The sequence below is a fragment of the Thamnophis elegans genome, chromosome 14, assembly GCF_009769535.1.
Source record: "Thamnophis elegans isolate rThaEle1 chromosome 14, rThaEle1.pri, whole genome shotgun sequence".
Lineage (NCBI taxonomy): Eukaryota > Metazoa > Chordata > Lepidosauria > Squamata > Colubridae > Thamnophis > Thamnophis elegans.
Window position 1 is genome coordinate 24,811,560 of NC_045554.1, and position 9,912 is coordinate 24,821,471.

The following is a 9,912-nucleotide window of genomic DNA, read 5'->3' on the forward strand; positions in this document are numbered from 1 at the left end:
GAAGACCTCTAATTCTGTTGTTCTGTTCTAGGAATTCAGCCACTTTTTTTTTTTTTGCTATTCTGGTGAGGCTTAGACGCAATATTTCAAATATGGTCTTTTCAGTTAGGAATAAAGCAGTACTAACACTTCAGTCTAGGACTGCAATTTTAAATGCTCAATATTATAATTTTATAATACTGCAAAATACTGTTATTTAAAGTGCAAAGGAGTCCTGTGGAATTGGGGTGGGGAGAGGATGTCACAAGTCTGACTACATAAAATAAATAAAATAAATAATAAAATAAAAAATAAAAAAATAAATAATAAATAATAAAATAGATAAAATAGATAAAATAGATAAAATAGATAAAATAAATAAAATAAATAAAGTAAATAAAATAAATACAGTAAACGAAATAAATGAAATAAATAAAATAAATAAAATCATTCATTTATTCATTCATTCCTGCTGAGGAAGGATGGAAGGAAGGGACGGTTGAGGCGTCCCAAGGAGACCCCCAAGACTGGATGGACAGTGGTCTTTCGCCCCCTCAGCCAAGGGTCAGACGGCCGGACTTCAACTCCCAATATTCTCCTCTCAGCAATCCGGCTGGAGAATCCTGGGAGTTGGAGTCTCCGGTGCTCTGAGAGAGAAAGAGCGAGCGAGAGACTGCGCGCCGCACTCCGCCTCTCCCTCCCCGCTTCCTCCGGGACAGCGCCCCCCCCGCCCCCCAATTTGCGCGCGCAGGCCGGGCACGCCTCCGGGCGGGGCGGCCCCTTTTCTACGCGGCGCCGGGGCTGCGCGGCCTCAGCTGCCAAGCGGGCCTCCGGAGCATCATGGCTGAGTCCCTGCGGTAAGGCGAGGCAGGGAGACGCGGGGCTTGCGAGGCACCTGATCGGGAGAACTGAGCCGCCCTCCGGGCTGGGGATGATGGGTCTACGGGTCGTTGGGTTGTTGCTTGGTTTGGCCCCGAGGCCCCCGGCAGACACGGCCGTGGGGGTCTTGGCCCCTTTGAAGGCCGGTGCTGGAGGGGTTTTCCTTCCTGGGGGAGGGGGGGGTCGCAGCTTCCGCCTCGCCCTTGGCTGGAAGGAGAGCTTCTTCCTCGCCCCAGGTAGATGCACAAGTAGTCCTCGTCTTACGGCCACAAGGGAACCCTCAATGTCTGCTGCTAAGTGAGGGATTGGAGTGAGTTGCGCCCCACTTTATGACCTCTTGCCACGGTTGTTAAGTGAATCGCTGCCGTTGTTAAATTAGTCACTGTTGTCTGCGGAGATTCTCTGTCATCCAGGTTGTCCCAAAGGTGCCTTTTTTTTTTTGCTTCCAAGAGACAGCTGGACTTTCTTGTTTTTTCTCTGAAGGCCTTTGGCTTCTCCAAGAAGCTTCTTCCGCTCTGACTGGATGGTGGGGAAGAGCAGAAGAAGCTTCTTGGATGAGAACCGAAAGGTCTTCAAAGAAAAACCAGAAAGTCCAGTTGTCTCTTGAAAAAAGCACCTTTCGGATAGTCACACTGTTGTTAAGGGAATCTGGCCTTCCACGGACTTCACTGGTCAGAAGGTGGCAAAAGGGGCTCACCTTGGACACTGCAACCGTCATAAATGTGAATCAGTTGTCAGGCATCCGAATATTAATCATGCTGCGGTGGTCATAAAGTGTGAAACCTGGCCATAAGTCACTTTTTTCAGTGTTGTAATTTTGAATGGTCACTAAATGAACTGTTGTTCATGAACTAAGTCGAGTACTACCTGTACAAGAGTAAAATCTTTGTTTCTGTCTTATTGGTAACTTTCAAATGGGGCCTGCCTGTCCTAACCACTGCAGTCCCAGTCTGTCCTGTGGGATGAGTTTAGGATTTAGTGTGTGGTGCAACTCTCACAATTAACTTTAATTGTTAATTTTAATTGTTATAATGATTTTCATATTGTTTTTATTGCATTGTAAACTGCCCTGAGTAATTTTGGATAGCAAAATGGGTGTCATGTAAATTTAATAAATAAATGCCATATAAACTATTTTCTAAGGCAGTGTTTCTTAAAGGTTTTGCCCTCCGGACTTCTTGGCACTTTTAAAACTTTGAGGAGGACCCCAAAAGAACTTACATTTATATGGGGTATATTTATCAACATTTACCATATTAAAAACTAAAATGGACACATTCATAGAATATTTATGTATTAAATTGTGTAAAAATATTAAATATTTAGTTCACTAGGTATTAATGTAGGCAATAACATATTTTTTCTTGAAAAACCCTGTACTTTTAACCAAAAAAATAAGTGGCATTGTTTTAAATTTGTATAAATATTATTAATAAATAGTTTTGATTTTGCAGTGCACTTGGGTAATCCCTCCCCATGTCTCTGAACACACTTTAGGAAAACTCTTCTATGGGTTCAGAAAGGGCCTCTTGTTATATATAATTAAGGCTTAAATTTTCTTACCTTAAATCCACTTAGAGAGCCCCTAACTATCCCAGCATAATTGCTTCCAAGGGAAATTTGGGGTGTGTCTTTTATAAAATGTTGGTGAACAAGTTTTGAATGGAAGTGTTTCAGGACTGTAAAGACAGGTGTGTGAGAGAATCAAGAAATATAGCCTATTGATCTACTAGATTCAATAAGTTCTATGGATGATAGAAAGTCCCAGAAGAAAGAGATATGAACCAAAGTTTTCAGCTAGGATGATTTCAAAATTTACCAGAAATATTTGTAATCCTGCTGAGCCGTTGCTAACTGTGAAATATGGTTTTTTTTTTTCAAAATATGCACTTCATATTTATTTAAAACAGGAAGAATGAAACTGTTGGAAATGAGGAAATGTACACAGGTGTTCCTGGAAAGTGACAGTGAAGTTGTGAAGCATGTATGTGGTTAGAAGAACTGTGTAAACGAGAGATCAGCTCGGAGCCCTTTGATTTATCGCAGTTCTTGCTTTTGCTCATGGGCCCACTGCAATGACTTATTAATGCAAGCATATTACTGCTATTATATCTTTTATATCTATTCATTTCTAATGTTCCAAATTATTGGAAACAATAAACTTCTGATCTTAAAGTAAGAATTATTGCTTGTGTTGTTGCCTTTGTTTCCTATTGGAATTTTCCTATGAGAAGGTGCTTCTTTCCTGTCAGAACTCTCCATATCGATATTGTTGAATGTGTTTTGAACTGGGGTGATTCTGCAGTGGGGGAAACCACTGCCATTTAAAGGCCCTTCAAAAGTCCTGGAACAGTCCCTGAGGTTCCCTGCTTAGAAAATTGGAGCAAAAATAGCCATTAGTGGGTAGGTAGTAGATACCTTTGACCCCTTGAAAAGGAAAGAAAGCTGAGCCAGAGGTCTGTGGGATGAGAAATTGTTGTGTTTCTATTGTGAGTGATAGGCTGTGTACGTACACGCTCTGTGCACTATTGATTGCAAGTAAGGGATAAATCTCTGTCATTTAGGCTTATCCTTCAGAGTAGCACACCCATTACCCTTTGTGCTGTTTTTTGTGCAACCTGACAGCTGATGTACACACGCACAATTACACTTGGCTACCTGCACAGCGCTTGTCTCTTTGATTCTCTTACTGGTACTGAGGACTTTTGACTTTCTCCTCTGATCTGGACCATGGCAAGATCCTACAGCTCAGCCAGCACAATTCCAATCCTGCTTTTCCTGCTCTCCTCCCTCCTTGGTTTACTCAAGAAATTGGCAAAATTGTGCTGTGTGTCCCAGGCTTCTTCTGGTGGTTCTTCTCTGGCTTCTAGAATGCCATCTCGATGGGCAGCCTGCAAAACTCCTTATGGTTACGGTCATGCTGCAGTGTGCTTTCCTGCAATTTTGAGGCTGGATATTTATGAAAATGCCCTGATTACTCCTATGGTCACGTGATCAAAATTCAGACACTTGGCAACTAAAATCCTAAGGTTGCAGCGTCCTGGGGTCACACGTTTCCCTTTGGTGACCTTCTGACAAGCCAAGTTCATGGGGAAGCCAGATTCACTTCACAGCCATGTTAGTAACTTAACAACTGCAGTGATTCACTTAAAACTGAGGCAAGAAAGGTTGTAAAATGGGGCAAAATTCATTTAACAACTGTCCTGCTTAGCCACAGAAATGTTGGGCTCAATTGTGGTTGTTGGTCAAGGATTATCTGTACTTTTCAAGATTTAAGAAACAAATGGTTTTTTGGATGCCAAGTAGGCAGGGTGTTTTTTTTTATTGTCCTCTATAAAAGATGTTCCCTCTCTTTGAACTGAATTCTTCAGCTTCCCATGCAGAGCCCAGGGTCCTTATCAACATTGTTGATCAAGGTTAGCAGCACTGACCTCAACACTCCTGAAAGGTTTCCAGGTGGTCTGTTCCATGTAGTGGCAGAAATGCATCTTATACACACATGTAGGATTTACAGAGTCTGAGCGAACACCGAAAATATTCCATGACACTGCTTTGAAGTCAATCGGTATAATTTTACAATTTCTTATTAAGGCAATCTCTGTTAGTAGAAGTCCAATCTATGAGAAGACTCATCTATTTGATAATGGTATGTTTGCCTAACCATGTTTGGTTAAGCTGCACTGGTTTAGGCTTGTACAAACCCTATGTCAGGCGTGGCTCCATCCATAACCAAGAAAGAAAACTCCCAACTCCATTGTTCATGGAATTAAAATACTTTCATTGGTTATGAAAAGATACCAGCGAAGGTAAAGCAAGATCTGAGCCAGAAAGGTGCAAAGAAATACATATCAAATGATAACCCAGCCCCCTCCCTCCAACAACCCCACCTCAGTGTCCAATCTGCAACTCCATTAGGTGTCATGTGGGTTGCATCTCCAAAAGGCATCATCATGTTGGTATGCAGGATGGTTGGCCTTGACCAGGTCCAAACACAGGCCATCAGCATGCGCAGAAGATGGTGAGAAGAAAACTCCCATTTCCATATCCCCTCCTGTACCATTTATTCCCATCCCAAACGCCATGCCCCCTCCCTCCCCGTTTCTATGGCAGCCGATAGCAAGTAAGCAAAGCAGAGGCTGACACCCTAATTTACAAAAGACAGAATCTGTAAGAGGCGGTGTAAGGACAGTGATGATGGTGTTGGGATCCCCAGTTAGGATTGGGCTGGCTGGGGTCTTCTAGACCAGTGATGGCAAACCTTTTCGGCACTGAGTGCCCAAACAGGAACACATGTACATGCGTGTGCATGCGCCGGAAACTGGAAGACTAGCTGGCTGGGGTGCGCATGCCTGTTGTTTGGCCATTTTCTGTGCCGTTTTCTGGGCCATTTTTGGCCTGAAAAATGGCCCCAAAGCGACCTGAAAATGGCCTGGAAAATGATCTGTTTTGGGGGGCATTTTTGGGCTGTTTTCAGGCCATTTTCCGGCGCTCCCGTGCCCGCAAAGACCAGCTGGTGACATCTCGCGTGCCCACAGAGAGGGCTCTGCACGCGTGCCATTGGTTCGCCATCATAGTTCTGGAACTCTCATCCACCACAGAAGCTCCCACGATTACTTGTCACCCACCAGGCAGCGTGGTCAAGTGGAGAAGACGCTGGATTACGAGTGGAGAGACTCGGGTCGTAGTTCCTCTCAGCCTGGTGAGGCCTAAACATTAGAAAGCCCTTACAAAACCTTTTCTGTCCTTGGGAACAAAAATGGCTTCTGGGAAGTGATTTGCGTCTCCTTAGAGGCTCTCATTCTGAAGAAGCTGGACGAGTATTTTGTGGATCTCGGTGTAGGAATCCCTTTGGCCCCACCAAGTTTGGGGGAGAAGTTGGAGAGTAGCTTATGTTCTTTCCTTCTGCCACCCAGGAAGCACTCCAGCATCTTCCATTTCTGATTCTTGTTGTGAGGTAAAAATATGTGGAGCTTCTCAGCCATCCAGGTCCTGGTTGTCCCAAAGGTGCTTTTTTCAGGAGGCAACTGGACTTCATTGTATTTTCTTTTGAAGACGTTTCGCTTCTCATCCAAGAAGCTTCTTCAGCTCTGACATCATCGATCCCTTCCTTCCATTCATCCCACTATCCTGTCAAAGCTCAAGAAGCTTCTTGGATGAGAAGTGAAACGTCTTCAAAATAAAATACAAGAAAGTCCAGTTGCCTCCTGAAAAAGCACCTTTGCTGTGAGGTGGTTGCACAAAGACCGTCTTGACACATTATGCAGAGCTGTGGTTGGCTTACCCATGATTAATAGTGGATTGACCCAATGATAGGAAGCCACAACTATGATTTGTAACCAGAAAGAGCAGGTTTATGCAGTCAGCTTTCCTTAAGATTGCCATCCTGTGAGAAGCGGTGTGGTTGCAAACCCCTAAATTACCTCAGCAGCAGAAACAAGAATTTCCTGAAATTTATTTGGAGAGAGAAAAAGCATGTTGGGTGTCAGATCCCTGATAATGACCTGTCCTGTTAGGGGTATCTCTGTTGGGAGACAGAAAGTAGTGCAGCGGAATGTACAGCTAGAGAGAAAGAATGTTGCTAGTAGAAACACACGAATAGAGTTTCAGACACTGCTAGTAAAAACAAGTAGCTTTACTACTGATAATTGCTTCACAAGCAGTGATAGTAGATAGTAGTTATTTGTCCAAACACAATTCAAAGAACAAACAATAGCTTACAGTCGCAGTTCATATTCCAGTCGTCAAGTCATCAAGCATAGGACAAGCAGAAAGAGAGTGAGCTCTCTTGACTCCTTCTTATAGTAAAGTTAATTACATCTGTTAAGTATATCCACTCATTTAAGCAACAACGACTATTTGTTGTTGTATAAAGATATATATTGCCTACGCAACACTAGGAGTATACTCCCAACATGTCCTACCAACTGTCCAACACTTATACTTATAGGTCTTTACTTTTTACTTTACTTTACTTTATTGCCATTGTACGTATATACACAGTATACATATACAACAAACTTCACATAACGCCCAGAGACCAGGCCCAACACACATAACAATCCCCAAGCACACCCCTACCCACCAAAAAATCCCCCACCCCTAAACCACCCAAGCATCCCCACAATGGACCAAGTCGTGCTGTCCAACAGCTCACTGATGGTGACCCTTTAGTTCATTGTTGAGTGCAATGATAGCTCTGAGATAAAAGCTATTCAAAAGACCCATGGCCCTACTTTGAATTCTTTTGTGTCTTCTGCCAGAAGGCAACAGTCTAAAAAGATTGTAAGCAGGATGGGAAGAGTCTCTGAGAATGTTATGCAACTTCCTCAAACAGCGAGATGGGAAGATGTCGTCCAGGGCTGGTAGCTGGAGCCCAGGGATATTCTGGGCAGCTTGAATGATTCTCTATAGAGCTTTTTTATCCGCTGCAGAGCTGCTCCCATACCATGCAAGAATGCCGTTTGTCAGGGCAATCTCAATGGTGCTCAAGAGCCGAGGTGGCGCAGTGGTTAAATGCAGCACTGCAGGCTACTGCTAGATCAGCAGTTCAGCGGTTCAAATCTCAGCGGCTCAGGGTTGACTCAGCCTTCCATCCTTCCGAGGTGGGTAAAATGAGGACCCGGATTGTTGGGGGCAATATGCTGACTCTCTGTAAACCGCTTAGAGAGGGCTGAAAGCCCTATGAAGCGGTATATAAGTCTACTGCTATTGCTATTGCTGCGATAGTAGGACAGAAGTAGATGCTGAGATAGATTTATCCTCCTGAGCATTCTCAGGGAGTACATCCTCTTCTGTGTCTCCCCCCACCCATGCCCTCTTTTACCCAGGCAAGGCATCCTTCAGAGACATTTTACTAGACTTAAACTGGGATTCCTCTATGTAGATTGGGACTGGTGCCATGTGAAGCCATGACTTCTGTTAAGCGTGGCTTCTTTAATAAGCCCTGGGCTGGATTTCCATAGCATGCTAAACTATAAACAGTGATTTTCCAAGCCAGTATGAATAAGGTAACACTGCATGCTAGGTTGAAGCCCAAGAGACCCTGTTTAGTACACTGTGAATCTGCAGGTATACTATACAATAAGCCACGATTCATCTTAGTTCATTGACTTAGTTGTATCATGCAACATTGCAGGTAGCGCTGGCTGGATTTTTAAAAAACCCAGCCTTTGCCTTGGCACGCTTTGCAAACTCAGCGGGATTAACAGTTTTTTTTTAAAATGTGTTGCCTGATACAGTATTTAAAATGTGAGTTTTGGACTTCAGAAACTGAAGCTTCCTCATTGCTGCTATAAAACAAAGGTTATCTGCAGGATTGTATTCCAAGAAAGCTATATAATAATTAATACATCAGGGAGTATTCATGCTGAGATTAATGGGGTTTGGTCCTAATTTTCTCTGTTTTTCTAACAGCTCAGCATAGGAACAACAAAACTTAAAGAGTGCAACTGTTGTTTCCTCCAGAAGGTACTGTTGACATCCTGTGCTTTAGTCCAGGGGTCTCCAACCTTGGCAACTTTAAGGCTTGTCCACAAGCCTTAAAGTTTCCAAGGTTGGAGACCCCTGCTTTAGTTGCTAAAACGTGCTTCAGGAAACCATCCTGTAATAGATGAAAATGTAGATGTGGGATATGGTATATCTAACTCTGAAGCCAATTAATACTGAAATCTGGAAAGCAAGCTAAAGTTTAGAAATGTTTCTGTTTTCCTTCTTTGCCTTCCCTCCGACTTCAGTGTGGGGCATGCGATAGGAAGAAAGAAACACTTGATCTCTTGAGTATCAATATTTTGTTACTTTAGTGTGTGTTATTGTAAGAGGTTCCACCACAAAATTGCGGAGGACAAAATCGTGCTCGACGAAAGCGCGCATTTGACGTCATCACAGCGCGACGAAAACATCGCGCTGTGATCGAAAAATGTAAAAATAAAGCTAAAACCTTACCCTAACCCCCCCAAACCTAACCCTAAACCTAACCCTAAACCTAACCCTAAACCTAACCCTTAACCTAACCCTAAATCTAACCCTAAACCTAACCGTTAACGTAACGCTAAACCTAACGCTAACCCTTAACCTAACGCTAAACCTAACGCTAACACTCTAACCCTAACCCTTAACCTAACCCTAACCCTAAACCTAAACCTAACCCTTACCTTTATGTGAATCGGCTTGCTTTAATTTTAATTTTATTTCAATTTTTAATTTTTTTTGTTGCGCTGTGATGATGTCACATGCGCGCTTTCGTCGAGCGCAATTTTGTCCTCCGCGCTTTTGACGGGTCACGATTGTAAGATGCAGGGGACATTGGGTGGCATACACATTTGGTAAATAAATACATACCAATTGACCAATTTCTCTTTTATTTCTTGTAATATTATTCCACCAAATTTAGAAATACCCGTATCTGTTTTGGTGGGTTGTGAACAGGCAGTAAAAACACTGAATGGAAGAGGAGGCAGACCCTTATAATGGGGGAGCCCTCTTGACCAGCGTCCCTTGAGGGACCCTGCTAATTTTTAATTCATCACCTGTCACTTTTCATCTAAAGTCATGGATGAAAACTAACTGGAAATACAGATAGTCCTCGACTTAAAACTGTTCCCTTAGTGACTTAGTGGAAATTACGACACTGAAAAAAGTGAGCTGTGACCATTTTTCATACTTACAACCATTTCGGCATCCTCGTGGGCATGTGATTTATTTACATTTGGATGCTTGACTATCAATTCACATTTATGACGATTGAAGTGTCCCGGTGTCATAGCCTTTCGGAACCTTCTGACAAGCAAAGTCGATGGGGATGCCAGATTCGGTTAACGACCATGTTGCTCATTTAACAACTGCAGAGATTCAGTTAACAAACGTGGCAAGAAAAGTCGTAAAAGGAGGCAAAACTCTTTTAACAAATTTTTCACTTAACATACATTTTGTGTCAATCGTGATCAAAGTGGAGGATTACCTGTAGTTCCGTTGGTTTCCTTTTTGAATTAAATAAAAGCCATAATTCAGAGTGACAAGAGTTGGAAGGGGCCTTGGTGGTCTTCTAGTCCAACCACT

General features: G+C 43.0%; 1 protein-coding gene across 1 annotated transcript in view; it reads left to right on the forward strand.

The window, feature by feature from the left end:
* The first annotated feature begins 729 nt into the window (after positions 1–729).
* Positions 730–9,912, forward strand: part of PEPD (peptidase D) — a 174,740-nt gene continuing 165,557 nt past the window's right edge. Inside the window, exon 1 of the mRNA XM_032230515.1 lies at positions 730–836. Coding sequence (XP_032086406.1) covers positions 820–836 — 17 coding nt within the window. The 5' untranslated portion in view covers positions 730–819. The remainder of the gene's footprint in view (positions 837–9,912) is intronic.